The following is a 17,323-nucleotide window of genomic DNA, read 5'->3' as shown; positions in this document are numbered from 1 at the left end:
AGAGGAAGAGAAAGATCTTCCATCTGCTGGTTGACTTCCAAGTTGGCCACAACTGCCAGGGATGGGCCAAGCCAAAGCCAGGAGCCAAGAGCTTTTTCCAGATTTCCCACCTGGGTAGCAGAGACCCAAAGACTTAAATCATGCTCTGCTGCTTTTCCTAGGCCATTTACAGGGAGCTGGATCAAAGTGGAGCAGCTAGGACTCAAACTGGTGCCCAAATGAGATGCCAACATCACAGGTGGCAGCTTTACCTGCTAGGCCACAACTCTGGTCCTCTAGATTTCCAAATTTTAAATGAGAGGCAGAGAGAAACAGAGAGCACTCCCCTCTGCTGGTTCACTCCCCAATGCCAGGACTGAGTTGAGTTGGAAAAATGGGAACTCAATGCCAGTCTCTCACTTGGGTGGTAGAAATCTAATCACTTGAGCCATCACTGCTACCTTCCAGTGTCTGCATTAGCAGGGAGCCATAGTCAGGAGCCAGAGTTGGGAGTTGAGCCCAGGCACTCCAATGTGGTATAAAGGCATCTTAACTGCTAAGCCAAATGCCTACTCCCAGATCTCCTAGTTTGATGGAAACTAAGTCTGAAAAAGCGATACTGGTCCATAATGCTTAAAATGTAGGCAACAAAAATATAGCTAATTATAAGAAAAATAATAAATATGTATAACAAATATTATAAAAAGATTTAAAAAAAACATTCTGAAGCTAAAAGTGTAAGTTTCTGGTTGTATTTTTAACTGCAACAAAATGAAATTCATGGAAATTCACATTCCTTAAATGGAGAGAACTCACAGTGTTTTAAAAAGCTCAGTCACATTTCTGAAATATCTTTAGCAAAATGTATTATCTATATGCTTAATTATAGTAATGTATTTTCTACAGAAGTTACTTATAGAATTGAACAAGTTTAAAAATATCTAAGCAATAATTAATCCAGTTTATTCCTGGAGAAATCCAATCAATTTGTTCAGGGTTTTTTTTTTTAACTTTTATTTAGTAAATATGAATTTCCAAAGTATAGCTTATAGATTACAATGGCTTCCTCCCCCCCATAACTTCCCTCCTACCAGCAACCCTCCCATCTCCTGCTCCCTCTCCCATCCCATTGACATCAAGATTCATTTTCAATTATCTTTATATACAGAAGATCAATTTAGTATATATTAAGTAAAGATTTCATCAGTTTGCACCCACAACAAAACACAAAGTGCAAAATACTGTTTGAGCACTAGTGATAGCATTAATTCACATTGAACTACACATTAAGGACAGAGATCCTACGTGAGGAGTAAGTGCACAGGGACTCCTGTTGTTGACTTAACAAATTGACACTACTTCCACTTTGACTATGGCCTTGTCAAAAAAAGATCAAAGTCGGCAAGCTCAGGGGGCTTCCATGGCCTTGGAAACTCATGACTAGAGCCTGGGGAGATTGCTGGTGCCTTAAACAAGAGTGTCAATTTGTTAAATCAGGATTTTAATAGTAAATTATTCTTTTCCACTGATATGTAGCAAGTGAAAATATAATCTTAAATTTAAGTACTTCCTTACTGGTTTCACAGTAAGCTTTTTCTAATGGGATTGACATGTACTTTTAATCTTCACAGGAAGACAAAGACCAAACTGTAATAATGACTTATTTTTAAAATCAGCTGAATATTTCCTTATTTCATTCCACCACTAGAATTATATTTTTTTTTCCTAAAAAATGTGAATTCTAGGTTCCACTTTTGTGTATTGTGTGGCCTTACTCATACCTTTCTGGAGCCAGTGAATGAACATATTTTATATTCAGTTGAGAGATTTTATCTGTACACTTACAGGCAGCAGGGTGCGTAATTAGGTATGCCTGCCATCTGTATAGCCCTCCAGGTGCAAGAGGCATTAGCTTTATTTAATATTACCACAACATTAATTTTACTCCATTAATTTATGTCATTTGTCTTTTATTTCAAACTCAGATTGCCAAAATGAAGGCAATGGACACGATGACCTAATTCTGATTTCAGTGAAAGCATTATATTATAAACGAAATGTTTAGCAACTTCCATAGCCAAGTATACTCTAAAGAACAGAAATTGATTGACTGGTTTTCATATTAAAAAAAAAAGAGTCCCATAAACAAAACCTTACTGACTTTGGTTTAATAGTGTTTTATCTATCTATTTATTTATTTATTTTTACAGAGAGAGCACACCGTAAGATCATCATTTTACATGCCATGGGTAAGGCACTAGCAAAAAACTAGGGGCTCTGTAAATGCACAGACAAGTGAAGTTAAAAATAATGCGAAATTTCCAAGCATTTTAAAAGTCCTTTCATGTTAAATCACATAATCAAGGTATGAAAATATCTTTGTTTAAGTCCAGGAAATAGTTTCCACTAGGTTTTTGATACCATTATAACATTTGCAATTTCCTTTTATCACAGAGTGGGCCTCCAGTCCTGATCCTTGGTAGACCTTAATATCTGGGTAGAATTTATAGCTTTTGCTCAGTTATTTCAAATTTATGGCAAATTTTATTGAGTTTCTATTTAAAGCACTGATGTATAATTTCTCAATCAAGCACTTTTAAGTTAAAAAGTTATTTTACTTTAAAAATATTTAGTGATTAATAGTACAGTTAGAAGATAAGGGAAACATCATGAAGGGTGTTCCCAAAATGACTGAAATTTTGGAAAGTTTAGTATAAGTTGATTTGCATCCAATATCAGAACAAAAAGACACAACTGCACAAAAATGAAAATTGATGGCTATTTGAAGAAACTATTGACTTTTTATTATTCTATGTCTTCTAGGATAACTACTACCATTTCTTCAAGCTTATTCTGTGCACAGTGTTAATATTTTACTATCCAAATCAAGATAAAACTATTAATTGTATTGAATAGAATAAAATGCCTTTATGCTCATGAAGTTTAGGGGAGTAGAACTTCAAGTGCGAAATATCTCAGAGTAGACTTGGTTGAAAAACCATAATTTCTAACACATCAATAATAGGTAAAAAGAGGTAGCTTCCAAGGATGACTGTTTCTGAAAATATGCATATAATGAGGAGGAAGGTGGAAGGAAAAAGGATCACCAAGTATTCACAAATACACAGCCTTCTCAAAACAAGAGTCCTATTTAAGTGAAGCAGTTGACGCATGCTCCTGCGAGATGCTGAGGGTGATCCTTTGATGCTACCAGTTTTGAAAACTTCCAGAAACATCTTCATTGAGACAATCCTGAGATCTTTACCATAGTTGCAGCTCCTTTTGCCAGAGTTCCTTTGGAAGGCCCACTATTAATTGCTTGGTACTTGACTGACAATTACAGTTGTTGAACAAATAATATTCTTTTTATTTACGCTGAAATGGACAACATGAAATACTTGTATGTTTGGGGGGGGGGGAGGACTGCAAAGCCAAGCATACATCACTTTAAGAATATCTTCTTTTTCTAGTTTTCATCCTCTTCTATTGAGAAATTTTGACACCAACATGTTTCTCTCCTCTGGAGGTAACAGAGGCTAGTTCTGCCTTTCATATAACTCCATTTAGAAAGGGGCAAGGCTAAACATCAATTTCTAGCATGCACATTTGAGGACCATCTTTGCACAAATCAAATGCATTCCTGAGTATCTGTCACTGACATGAAACAACGTATCAGGACAGCTGAAAGCAGGTGATGAAAGTTCTGACATTCCCACACTTAGACTTGAAAAAAAAGAAAAAAGAAAGTCTATTTACTCTTTCTCCCTGCAGGCAACATTTTTTTTCTTTTTTTCTTTAAAGATTTATTTATTTATTTGAAAGGCAGAGTTAGAAAGAGGGAGAGGGAGAGAAAGGGAGAGAGACAGACAGACAGAAAATTAATCTTCTATGCACTGGTTTACTCCACAAATGGCCACAAAGGCCAGGGCTGGCCCAGGTCAAAGCCAGGAGCCAAAAGCTTCATCTGGGTCTATCATGTGGGTTCAGGGGCCAAGCACTTGGGCCATCTTCTGCTGTTTTCCCAGGCCATAGCAGAGAGCTGGATCAGAAGTGGAGCAGCCAGGTCACAAACTGGCACTGGGATGCCGGCACTTCAGACAGTGGCTTAACCCACTACACCACAGTGCCAGCCCCAGACATCCTTTTTCAACCTCTCAGTTTACTTACTGGGTTGTGAAGAACAGCACTAAATCACTTTGTGTCATTCTCAGTCAACATCTAGTCAATCCTCTAGAGGCAAAGGACAACAGTATCTCAGAATAGAGCAGAGATCCCTTTGCTTCTTTCTTCCTTTTTTTTTTTTTTTTAAAGATTTATTTATTTGAAAGGCAGAGTTACAGAGAGAGAGAGAGACAGAGAGTGTGAGGTCTTCCATCTGCAGGTTCACTCCACAAATGGGGCTGAGCCAGGCCAAAGCCATGAACCAGGAGTTTCTTCTGGATATCCACCATGGGTTCAAGGGTCGAAGGACTTGGACCATCTTCCACTGACTTCCCAGGTGCATTAGCAGGGAGCTGGATCAGAAGTGCAGCACATAGGACTCGAACTGGCATATGGGATGTTGGTGCCACAGGTGGCTGCTTTACCCACTATCCCACAACGCTGGCCTCTGCTTCTTTATTTCTAACAAAATATGCTTTGTTGAGATCCTTAGCAAGAAACAAACCCAAAACAAAACACTCTGTTCTTGTTTTCTTAACCCCGTGACTTTTAAACTCTTCACAGACCAGCACCATCACGGTTCCAATGTATGGGTTCTACTGATTTCTTACACCGTCCTGGTACTCCTGCTGCTACATATTAGGTCAGACATGAAGCACTCTAGTTGTTATTATCCTGGAGCACTGAGGAAGAACAGAAATCTGCGGCATTCTCCACTAAGACTTCATTGAAATAGCAGTTAAATTGAAACTATAATGGGCCACACCCTGTCTTGAGTCACACATGGCACCGACACTCATCTGTCTTTAAACTCAAGGTTCACTGCAGAGAACTCTTGCATTTCCAGAAAACAGTAAGTGAAGCTAAGGCTTTGTAATTTTTCTCCAGTGCTGATGAATCTATTCTTTTCCTCACAAACTTTACCTTCTTTCCCTCTTCTCTCCTTCCCTTTTCTCTTTCAATTGTTTTGATGTTATTAGTGAACAGCAATTCATACAGCCTCTCCTACTGGGCAGGTACAATGCTAGTAGCTCAGTATATAAAAATACTTAAAATACTATACTAGTTCCCAGAACTTCTGTAAAAAAGCACTAAAAACTGGGTGGCTCAAAACAACAGAAACTTACTTTCAGTTCTGGAGGCCAGAGATCTGCAATCAAGGTGTCAGCAAGTCACAACCTCCTGAAGACCTGAAGAAAAAATTCTTCCTTGCGTCTTCCAGGGTCTAGTGGCCATTATGCTTCCTGGCTTATAATTTTTGTTTTGCCTCCAACTTCACATGTCCACTTTCCCATTGTCTCTGGGTCTTCACATGGTTTTCTTATAAGGGAACCAGTGATGGGACAGGGCCCACTCTCACCATATGATCTTTACTAATTACAGCCAGAAAAACTATTGCTGTAGGTCTACAGGTCACTGTTGAAGCTTGGAGAGATACTTCTTGGGCTGCTCTCTAGGGTGGTACTCCCAACTATTTAGTTGGTTGACCTTCCCTCCTACAGTCTGCTGAAGAATCTAATCCAAAGACATTTGCTGGTGCAAACTTATAAAGAGGGCAATTCAGCTTCCAGCAGCCTGCCATGAAATGATCCTGGCACACCTTCAGGGATATTGAGTGATGACTATGAAGCTGGATGTGTCACTGGGATAATAAAATGCACCTCAATTTACAATGATGGTTGCAATATGTGCTTACAAAATTGTTGCAATATGTAGTTTTATCCATGCATCTTACATGCAACGAAGAATCACAGAATTCTTATATTTTAGAACTAAGTAGAAATTTAGACATGTAATAACCTATTAGCTCACAGATGAGGTGATTCAGAAGGGATGCACATGTTTGTTGTCTAATGTGGGGCAAAACTTACGGAATAGCACAAATTCTTTCCTCAATGTTCAAACAGATTTTTCATGTTTATTAATATAAATAATTTTCATTGTGACTTTTTTCCATCTGAATGTACGATAGCTCCTGACTCCTCAAAAAGAATAACTGGTGATATTACTCCATTGCCAGCACTCAGGTAGACATCCACAAGCAGAACACTTCTCCTCCTATGAAGACATCTTCCTCTGCTCCGGAGGAACTTATGAATCTCCCAAATTAGAAAAAGTTGTGGAGGTAAAAATGTACTGGGCTTTTCATAAAGACGCCTTCCAAAGTTCCTCTAGTTGTAACTATGGACACCATATGTGCAGTCAGACATGATAAAAACCAGTTTAAGTAAGTCTCGAACAATACAATAAACCTTTTTGCCAGTAAAAAGCACAAACAAAAAAACACGCCTGCTTCTTTATTTGTGCACCACTGAAACTTCTTATTTATTCACTTTAATTATTCATTTACACAAAAATGCTGTAATAAAATATCTGTACACTACTTCTGTTACAAATATAGATAATATTTAAAGTGACTTTATATATTCTAATGTAGGAGTTTCACGCTCTAAAATGGGAGTGAACACATGATAATTCCTCACCAGTTGTCGCAATAAACAGTTCCATCTGTTTCCCTTAGTCTTAAACTATTGTATTATAAGATGTTAATATAAGGCAATGAAATGAAGTTATGTTAATCCCCTTAATTTTTCTATCAATTTACTAATGGCACACAACCAAAATAATTACTAATGCACTGCTTTTTTCTTTGTCATTAAGATTAATACTAATTGAAAACCAATTATACAGCATATCAACACAGTTTTAGTATTGCATTAGTTGTTAAACTAGCAGTAAAAGATTCTTAGATTCTTTAATGTCTCTTCATGATCAGCATGGTTGCTTTTGGAAAATCCAGTCAACATGGGGTAGTATCATTGTTTTACTTATAACAACAGGAAAATATTTTATAAAAGGTCAAAAAATGAAAATGAATATCAAAATGTGCATTATGTATAATTTCTTTATAAAGCTTAGGGGAACTGCTTCATATATTTGCTGTTTACTCAATCACATAATTAAATTTTAGCAGAAAAACTGTATAATTGGGGAGGTACAATTTTGAATATTCAAAACTTTTAAATGCTGGGAATATTTTAAAAGATTTTCAATACAATTTTTTTTTTTTTTTTACTGTGGAGAAGAGGTGGGTTGCAAAGTTGAGACACATTTATGAAACTCCAAGATTTTCTTCTTTATTCTATATTTTCTTTTTCACCTAATTTGCTGAACACATAGATCTTTGGTTACCTTTACACTTATTTTTCTTTCTCTACTAACCAGTTTAGCACATTAGAATTTTTGCCCATGTGATGATAAAATCTTATATATCTTCCTTAAAAAAGAAAAGAAAAGAAAAGAAAACTGGATTTATCTATGCAAATAAATACTCCTTCTGGGTCTAGGTTCACAAAATGCAAGAGGAAAGAAAAGGTGATACTAGGTTATAAGAAAACCATTTCCTTATGAGAAAAAAAACTCAAATGTTATTTAAAACATTAGGAAAAGTCATCAACAGGCCAAGTTCCATAGTCTGTACTGTGAGGGGAGAACAAGGGCTTGGGTTGGCTCAATTCTGACAGGCAATTCAGGAGAGAACCATCAAAGTGACTGTGCCTTTTGTCCGCTTAAGGATGGCAACAGCTTCTTCATGGGTTACCCCTTCTAGACTCTGTCCGTTGACGGCAATGATCTGATCACCCCTTTTTAGACGCCCATCTTCGGAGGCTGCTCCCTGAAATTACAAAGTAGGCTTGTTTATGTCCCCCAAATGCTGCCGCACAGCCACACAACAGAAGCAGATCTAAACAAGAAAGTAAATTGCTGTGTGTACACACAGTACTGCTGCTCCACAGGTGTTCCGCAGCCAACCAGGAATAATGAACATACACAAAACAGCCCTTTTACCTAAAGAGTTTCAGCCCTGAGATTCTAATGTGAGCGGGAATTCTGCAGTCAATAGATGAGCTGCGTGGTTTTTTGGCTGTTCAGCATAGCCGTTGGTAGGAACTCAAATTAATAAAGAATATTTGGGAATCTGCCTAGGAGGAGAGATTTCACAGAATGCAGGATTTTCTATCCTACAAAGAAAACCTACAGAAAGAAGCTAGAGGTTTAAGACAGAACAAAAGCAGTTTCATAGGACAAGGACAGAACTATAAAACCCAAGGTTTTGCAGAAGCAACCAGCCCACATACACACTGACTGGAGCAGGATAAGGCACAACTCCTGCATATAGAACCTACTGCTAATTCTAATTTTTTTTCCCTGTGGCTTCAAAAATGCTGTTCAAGCTGTCTTGGTTGCTACTTCCTAAGGGTAGATGGATTCTTCATTTCCAATGGTGCCTAAATGATTAAGATTAAACACACACATTGCTGTTTAAAAGAGAACCACATCTTAAGGCACGCTTATAGAATACAATTATGCAATTAAATATCTAAGATTAAAAATATGGAAAAGTTAATGAGGAATCTATAATGATGAAATTCTTAAAATATGTTCTAACTAGCGTGCCTTAAATAAATTGTTCCTAGGCTGAGGAAAAGGACTGCGTGACTTTTCTATTCACTGGCAAATGCTGTTTATATTTTTGGATATACCAATAGCTTAGGAAAAAAAAACTCATAAATTAAACCCATAGCTAGCTTGCTGTAGCTGTAGTGCTTTAAACTGGTTGGAAATAATAAATTTACCTCCCTCCAAAATAGAATGAAACTTCCATAGATTGAAGGACCACAGTACTAATATAAAGCCCCTATAAGAAATCTTTGAAGGATTTGTCTTGCTCCTTTACATCATAAAATTATGAAATTCTGAATTTTCTCCTGTAGGTAACTTTAGCCAACTTTGTAGCTCTTGGGAAAATGTCTTAACAACATATTAGTAATATTTATGTGGGTTTAAATTATTTTAATAGTTTCACCAATGGTACAATATCTTTATTCTTACTCATTCTCAAGATAGTACTCTATGATTACAACTATATATAAGTGGCCTTCTTTTTAAAAAGAATTCCGATTTTGTTGATCACAAATAGTTGATTAAAGATGACAGAGTGGCTCATATTCCTCCAATATTTTAATGGTTAGATTTCTGTTTTACTGAATGCTATTAGACTTGTAAAATAAATGCCATATTGGTTAATTTGTGTATGTATTTGATGTACATTACTTTGCCTATTTGATATTTCATAACAACAACAAAAAATGCAAAGAAAATAATTCCATTTCTCTATGGCATACATACTTAAAAGGTCTCATTTTCAAAAGCAATCATGTGTAACTTGCATTCAAATGAAAAGAAAGGGCTTTCCTAACCACAAAGTTCATTAATAGTGTTATGTATACTGTCAAGAATTTCCACGGAGCTTCAATTTGAGTCTATTTTCCTTTAAACATGACTAAACCTCAAACTGGACAAAAATATTTAATGACCTGTTTCTGTAGGGAGTTTCGAAAGAAAATGATCAACTGTTAACCATTTGGCATTACCTCAGGCCATAAACTAATAAGCCAGCTGCTGACCACTATTAATGACTTTTTCGGGGCAAAGCAGTTAGTTAGAATGTGCAAGCTTACCTTTGCAAATACAGTTTTAACGTAAATGGGTAAGTCTCCATGAGGGCTGCCATAGCCTCCTACTATACTGAAGCCTAGGCCATCTGGTCCCCGGTCGAGAGTAATAGACTTACAGTGGGGAGGTCTAGAGTAAGGAGAAGAGAAAAAGAGGTGTGGGGTTTTGCAAATATATATGTATCTGTGAATCTGTAAGTTTTAGATTATCTGACGTCTGCCTAGAGTTGGCATAATTCTCTGTTACTGTTTGTGAGTATATTACAAGTATTTTTGAGATGCTTCCACTGTCAGTGCATGCTGTCCTCAGTATTTTAAATTTACAATCTGATGAAGTCCTAGTTACCACCCTAATTCTATCACTCATTTATGGTTTCTGTAAACTCACATATTCACGGCATGTTCTAACTGTACAGAGCAGTTGTTTCTTTCTGTAGTTTGTTTAAAATGAGAGGGCGAAAGTTCAGAAGACTCACAGTAAGTCTTACATGCCAGTACTCCTGAGCTCAGAGAGAAAAGGTAATTATAAGCAACGCAAAAGTTACTTCAAAGCACTTAGAAATTATTTTTTTTTGACAGGCAGAGTTAGCAAGAGAGAGAGAGAGAGAGAGAGAGACGGAGAGAAAGGTCTTCCTTCGTTGATTCACCCCCAAATGGCTGCACTACGGCCAGCGTGCTGTGCCGATCCAAAGCCAGGAGCCAGGTGCTTCCTCCTGGTCTCCTATGCTGGTGCAGGGCCCAAGGACCTGGGCCATCCTCCACTGCACTCCCGGGCCACAGCAGAGAGCTGGACTGGAAGAGGAGCAACTGGGACAGAATCCGGCGCCCCAACCGGGACTAGAACCTGGGGTGCTGGCACCGCAGGCGGAGGATTAGCTTAGTGGGCCACGGCGCTGGCCAGAAATTATTTTAAAGGCCCCTCTCTTCCCTCTCTATTTTTCCCATGTTTTATAGTCAAAGAATGTTACCCAATACTGTGAAGTACTTTATATTAAATGAGGAGGCAGTGATGGAAATTTGTAAAGCGTAGATTTCATTTGCTTATGTCACACAGGGAGGTGACAGCAAAACTAAAATATTTCCCCCAATAAATGAAAATTGAAACATGGGAAACATAGTGCCATGCATAAGCTATTTATCATAATGTTATCTATCTATCTTTGACTAGCTAAATCTATGCCATAGTTATTCGACAGTTGAGATGCACTTGGTTTTTGTATTTCATGCTTCATCCATTAATTTGTCTCTTTGTGAATGTTAAGAACATGGGACAAAGAATGCAACTGTCAGACCAATTATACACCAACTATAATATGTGAGCTCACCCTAAATCATCCTGAAATATGCTGCTAGACGTAAGCCCAGTGAAAGGAAGAGCAGAATTGGCAGGCTCCTGCTGATGCCCTGTGACCACACTCACATCTCCTCCAGCAACCACCTGTGCACAGAAATGTAAAGAGAAAAAACACAGGTTCATGTGGCCTGGAAGACAGCAGCAAATTTCCTTCAAGAAAAGCATTTGGATGAAAAATTATATTTTACTGTTCACTTAATCATTTCTGTTAAGATAAAATATAACTAAAGAGAAAGAAGTTTTACAATGTCCAGAGGCCTCATAACTGTTCTGACAGTAAAAATATTCTTACTAACTCAATTCTACAAAGTTCTTTGATGCCATTAAAATATGGGATCACATGCAATTATTTTTTAAAGATCTTTAGAATAAACCCACTTATTCACACTGCTTAAAATTCTAACGATTCATCATTCACTGCTGAGGCCCTGTATTATTTTTTACATAGATATATGAAACAATGAATGCTTCAGGAAAAAGTTATGAAATGGTTCATACATATGTTCTCAGAATTCTCGATTTGATCACCCATAATCAGGGGAAATATTAAATAATAGCAGGACACTTACTCACTTTTAAAGCTTTAACTCACATGTTCTCAAGCTACCTGATCAGGCTTTGGGATAAAATTTTTACCTGCATTTCAATGGAGCCAGAAGCACTTTTCAGTAAGCTGACTGCTTGGGTGTGAGTCATCCCCTCCGTGGATGTGCCACAAATTGTCACAATCCTATCCCCAACCTGCAATGGAGAGAGAGAGCACCATCTGCTAAATCAGTCACAGAGTGGCACTGCTGAGACCCAAGCAGTCCTTTCCTTGTCCACCTTCCAGATCACATACATACCACCACCAGCCACTGAAACACAACCAAGGAAAGCACTAATTCCAAAAAGGGCAAGCAGCTGCTAGTACACAAAGAAACTGTTCACAATGACTGAGTTCCACAGCACCAAGGGCAGGAGAAAGGAGAGGGAGAAAAACCACTCTTCCTTTCTCTTCCTTCTTCATGGGTAAGAGATTACTTCCTAGTAAAAGAATAAAATATTAATATCATTTGGAAATTTGAGTTTCTCTGGACATTATTATAATCATTGGATGTGACTCTAAGTCAAGAATTGGCAAATTAAAGCCCCTGGGCCAAACCTGGCCCATGGCCTGTTTTGGTTAATAAAGTCTGGTTGGAAGACAGCCACGCTTATTTGGCTGCTTTCACAGGGCAGGGTTGAGTAATTGCAACAGAGACTCTTGTGTCCCACAAAGCCTGAAATATTCACTATCTGTCCTTAGAGAAAAGTTTGCTGACCCTTGTTCTATGTGTATAATCAGTTTTTAAGTGCCAGGCATAAATTTAGATATCAAAGGAGACTGAACTATTCCCAATATAGATACTATTTAAAGATGTGGATCTGCTCAGAGACCCTGTTTGTGGCATGAGGCCACAGAGAGTTGTTACTGTGGAGAGACTGAGTGGCTGTCATAGAATATTCTCATGATTTTAGAGCTGGGTAGTTTACCAAAGTGCTCTGAAGCAAGTTTTGCATGGTTTTACAAGATGGTAAGTCATATTTACATTAAAATTCTGCAAAATCTATAAACAAATGCAAAAAACACTTTCCAGTTTAATAAAATTAAATTGCCAGTTATACCAATGGAACATATATAGGAAAAGTTTCACTTCATGCTAAAGTTCTGAAAATACTGTTTCTGTTAATGTATTCCACAGAGCTTCAACCATACATGGAGAGACAACTATAGCTCTTCTCATGTCATTTACTTGCAAATTGGCACTCAACAGCATCACTCTCTCCTTTCTTTTAATATTTTTTATCTTTTACTTAAGGAAAGTCTCCCTAGGGCTGAAGTCACTGATTTAAAAGCAGATACAGACATTTAAAACTGCGCAGCAACAGGCGGCCAGATTCACAGGGTTTATAAAAAAAAAAAAAAAAAAATCTTGGGCTAGATTTGGTAGGGCTACTATGGCTCTTGGTGAAACTTACTCTGAGTTTCTGTGTCTGAGCCGCTACTCCATTTGGGTGCATCATGGCAATAAATATAGGAACATCACCCAGAGGGCTGCCCACTCCCCCAGCAATGCTGATTCCCAGAGAGTCAGTAGGTCCCTGCCACAGAACGGAGATAAAATGTTAGTCAAAGTGATATTTTTAGTTGACTGTTTGTTTATTCCCTGGCACAATATTCTACAGTCAGCCCAGATACTCTGTGAGGGTGGAAAATGAGGCTAAAGAAAACCACCCTACTTTATTTGATATGGGTCCTTAGTGTGATTTGGGGGGGAAAACATCAACTCAGGAAGTAAAAGGAATTAAGGCATGCTAAATGAAAACCATGTTGTGGGGCTGTAGAAAGCAGGCAAAATCACGCAGTGAGATGATCACACTTTCTAGAAACAGAGAGGTTTGAAGTCTAGAACCCAGACCTAACAAATGCTGGGACCTGCACAAAGCCCACCCTGCTCAATAAATCCCTAGGTCTTTGTTTTCAAAATGCAGATAACGGTGCTCCTCATCCAGAGGGCTGCAGCGAATTTTAAACGACAGGAGGATGGCAGGAAGTGTCTAAGGGGGTTCAGCATATAGCAGAGGCTCAACAAATCATTGTTGTTTTTATTTTCTCTCTGGGCATGCCTGTGTGGAATCTGAGAACTGGGAAGTACCTATTGAAAGAGAAGGCTCACATATGAGTGCGGGAAAGTCAGGTAGAACACTATTTTGTATGGGTTGGGTTGACGACAATTTTTGGAAATCCATATAAATATATAATAATACATTCTAATATAATATAGTATATATAAGCAGATTTCTTTTCAAATGAGGTACTATGACTAGGAAATTTAGTCAAGCCAGCTTTGTGTATAACTACTGTAAACACCACCTATATCTATTTTTTCACATGGGTCCTGTAAGGTAGTAATACATTTAACAGGAAAATTGCATAAAGATGTCTCTGAAATTTTGAGAGTGTTTATAGTTTCCTCTCCCCCAAGTTTACCTTTTTTATTTCAACTGTTCTTAATCCCTGTATTTCAGATGCTACTGTAAAGGAAAAAAATATAAAATATTGTTAGCAGAGCACTTTTTATGTTAATTGACTATTTAGTCAACACAAGGAGCTGAATGGGACTAAATGGTGTCTTCTTCATATACTATTTTTTTTTGAAAGGAAGAGCTCAATGGTACTAGTAGTACATGTGATTAGATCTGACTCACATAGGAATTCTTCATTTCTTCAGTTGGAAAAACAAACATACTATCCCTCTTTTCCCTTCTCATTTTAAGCACTGATTATACAACTGTATAATCCACTTTGAATGTGTCAAGGACAGAATGTGCTTTGGATAGAAAGACACATGTGCACAGCTGAGAGGAATAAAATCATGGATGCATTAAAAAAAACCCATGGTCTTAAGTGCCTAAATTTCTAGAATATTAGTCACATTGCAAACAGAGACTGCCATATGGTTAGTTTCTTCATTTTGAACAACTCTCAACCAATGCACCAAGCCAAAAACCTCTCTGCATCATGATTTCATGTAATTAAAACACAGGAGGATATACATTCATTTTCTCAAAATTTTTGCACTCTTCATGGAAAAATGAAAGCTTCATTTAGTGACATCCTCTGATTTACTGGTGTTACATTAAACAGAGAAAAAAAGGAAAGTTGAATACAGCAGTCTGCTTAGTAAGAAAAAAAATTATATGATACTGAGTCTAATATTTAGTGTATCTTGTAAATTTCACATGGGAAAAACTGCCATAAGTTCAGCTTCACAGTATTCAGAATTTTTGCCGACACACATTTTTGTACCTCGATTAGGATATAAGATGATTTGGTTGGGGGTAGTGCTAAGAGTTCTCAGAGGAAAATAAGGTTTAAAAAAAAAGTCGACAGTCAACATTCAAACCAGCAAATTATGCTTAAAATATTAAGCCAATCTTACATGCATTCTTCTTTGAGCTACTTTCCAGTGACTCAGATGTACTTGTTCCAGAAATTGGCAAAGTGAAAGACGACAAGCTGCCTTCACTCACCTACAAATATAGCAATTATGTTAGGAAGTTTTCAAAGGGATAATTCCCCCTAAACACCACTTTTTCCCCACCAGAATTCAGTTCTTTTAGTGTATCCACAGAGAAGTACCTGTTAAGCAACAGTGGCATTTGATAATTTGCATGGCAATTTAAACACAGTTTCTATTGATTTTGTTTTTTTAAGGAGGAACCTGTCAAATGACATAAATTAATTGAAGCTAAAAAGGCTACAAGAAATCGATTGCAATCTAACTAATTTTAAACAAGTACAGTGATACAAAGATTTGGACTTAAACATAAACTGGGCCAGTCAACAGGAAACAAATGTTAGTAATTAAGGGAGAATTACTAAGGGATTTTTAATAACAGACTGATGAAACTTGAAATATTCTAACACCATTGATTTATTCTTGGTGATGAGAAACTACAGTTTTTTCACTTGAATACTGGCTGATGTTTGTTATAAAATACTTAAAAATGCTATCTTGGTAGTCTTTACATATATTAGTGGTTAACATTTGAGATTAAGGACAAAGAATCATATCACAAAAGAATGCTTGAAATTAAGTATCTTAAAATAATTCATAAACTAACTCAACAGCTACATCTGGCTTACTTGTCCGCTTGCATCTCCCACTCTTCCCTGTCTCAAATCTACCTCCCAGTCGCTCTGCTGCATGCCAAAGAGCTAGACTTGAGTGCATGACCCTGCACAGACTCACAGTTAAGGGCTAGCCATGGATTCTCTGGCACGTGGACCACATCACCACCTACCCACCTGGCTGCTTTGTGAAGGTCTCCTCTCTGAATGAAATGGGCCAGCTTTGATTCTTCCAACTTCCAAGGTGACTGTGCCTAAGGAACACTGGGAGAGTGGTTGTTTTATGGAAATGTGGAAACAAAATGCTATAATCATTAATCTTTAAGAATATGTTTTATTCTTCAAGATTGAATTTTTGAAATGCATCATTTTGTATAGTTTCCATAGTCATGGACACCTTCAATCCTTTCTGGAAAAATGGCTTTTTAAATGCATTAAAACTCATAAAAACAGTATGAACAACAAGCAGCAACAGCAATCTCCAGGATCAAGCCTATTATTTCACGATTTTGACATGCAGACTATTTCTACCAAGGCAAAGAGAAATTGAGAAGTGAGCCCTTACCTCATGAAACATATTGATTGAGAAAAGCCAAAAGAACCAAATAACTCAGGAATCAAAAATCCTAACAGAAATAATAAAACCACCTCTACCACAACTACTTCTTCGGTATTCAATATAAGCAGCTCTCAGATAATTGGGCAAACTCTCACGTCCATATCATATCTGAATAGACCTATTATATAAAACTTACATCTATATATTGCTGGTGAGATGAAATGGAGGAGTGGGTCAAGCCTCTGCCTGACATGCTACCATCCCTTAACAGAGTGGCTGGTTTGAGTCCAGGTGACTCTGTACTTCAGATCCTCTCTCTCTTTTATTCTCTGTCTTCCCCCAAAACAATTTCACTGTAGCCCTGTACAGGCTTGCAAGAAATGTTCTATAGTGAAATATGGAAGCAGCACAAAGAGGTGTTTGAAATTCGGGGCTTCTGGCATCAGACACACTGGTTTAAATCTAGATTCAGTCATTTACTAGCTACTGATCAGAATGCATCTCTAACCTTCATAAGCCTTTTACTCTACTTCTTAAAAATGTATATATTTTAGGTTGTTGGTATAATTAAATAATCTATGTGCAATGCTTAGGACAGTGTCCAGCATAAAGCAGTATTAACATAAATATAGAGCACTGATATTATACTGCTTCTCATGGGTATTGAGGAGTGCATTACTATGGAACATGTCAGCCATGGACCAAACTGAAAGGTTAAAATGTTAGCCGTAACATCCATAAATTGGTATGTTTGGTTGATTTGGGCTTTAGGAGGGCCTAGAACTTATCCAACTCTTTTTGAACTTATTTTATATTTTAAGTTTTCATATCTACAGAGGTTAACAAATCCACACACTAATTATTTAATGCGTGCTTTATTAATTTAATGTAATTTATCTACCTATATTTTTTCAAACTTCAAGAGTTTTAGCTTTAAAAATTTTGAATGAAATTTTTCCATTACAAAAGCAATTCATGGGACATCGTGGTGCAACAGCTTAACCACCATCTTTGATGTCCACATTCCATATGAGTGCCATTTGAGTCCCAGCTGCTCTACTTCCTACCCATCTCCCTACAAATGCACCTGGGGAGGC

The 17,323-nt window shown here is 37.4% G+C and overlaps 1 protein-coding gene across 6 annotated transcripts in view; it reads right to left on the bottom strand.

Annotated features, from left to right (window-relative positions):
* Positions 1 to 6,414: 6,414 nt before the first annotated feature.
* The window catches only part of MPDZ (multiple PDZ domain crumbs cell polarity complex component), a 181,011-nt gene continuing 170,102 nt past the window's right edge, over positions 6,415 to 17,323 (bottom strand). For 4 of the 6 annotated variants that reach the window (XM_062208253.1, XM_062208256.1, XM_062208255.1 and 1 more), the window contains 8 exons: positions 15,845 to 15,931; positions 14,976 to 15,066; positions 14,024 to 14,067; positions 13,012 to 13,134; positions 11,647 to 11,751; positions 10,982 to 11,094; positions 9,663 to 9,786; positions 6,415 to 7,816 (listed from right to left, as the gene is read on the bottom strand). In XM_062208253.1, the coding sequence (XP_062064237.1) occupies positions 7,670 to 7,816; positions 9,663 to 9,786; positions 10,982 to 11,094; positions 11,647 to 11,751; positions 13,012 to 13,134; positions 14,024 to 14,067; positions 14,976 to 15,066; positions 15,845 to 15,931 (834 nt within the window). In that variant the 3' untranslated portion in view covers positions 6,415 to 7,669. The remainder of the gene's footprint in view (positions 7,817 to 9,662; positions 9,787 to 10,981; positions 11,095 to 11,646; positions 11,752 to 13,011; positions 13,135 to 14,023; positions 14,068 to 14,975; positions 15,067 to 15,844; positions 15,932 to 17,323) is intronic. The other 2 variants (XM_062208257.1, XM_062208258.1) reach the window with 2 other exon arrangements.

Source organism: Lepus europaeus, chromosome 12 (assembly GCF_033115175.1).
Source record: "Lepus europaeus isolate LE1 chromosome 12, mLepTim1.pri, whole genome shotgun sequence".
Classification (NCBI taxonomy): Eukaryota; Metazoa; Chordata; class Mammalia; order Lagomorpha; family Leporidae; genus Lepus; species Lepus europaeus.
The sequence above is the reverse complement of the archived record's forward strand: the minus strand, read 5'-3'. Positions and strand labels throughout refer to the sequence as shown.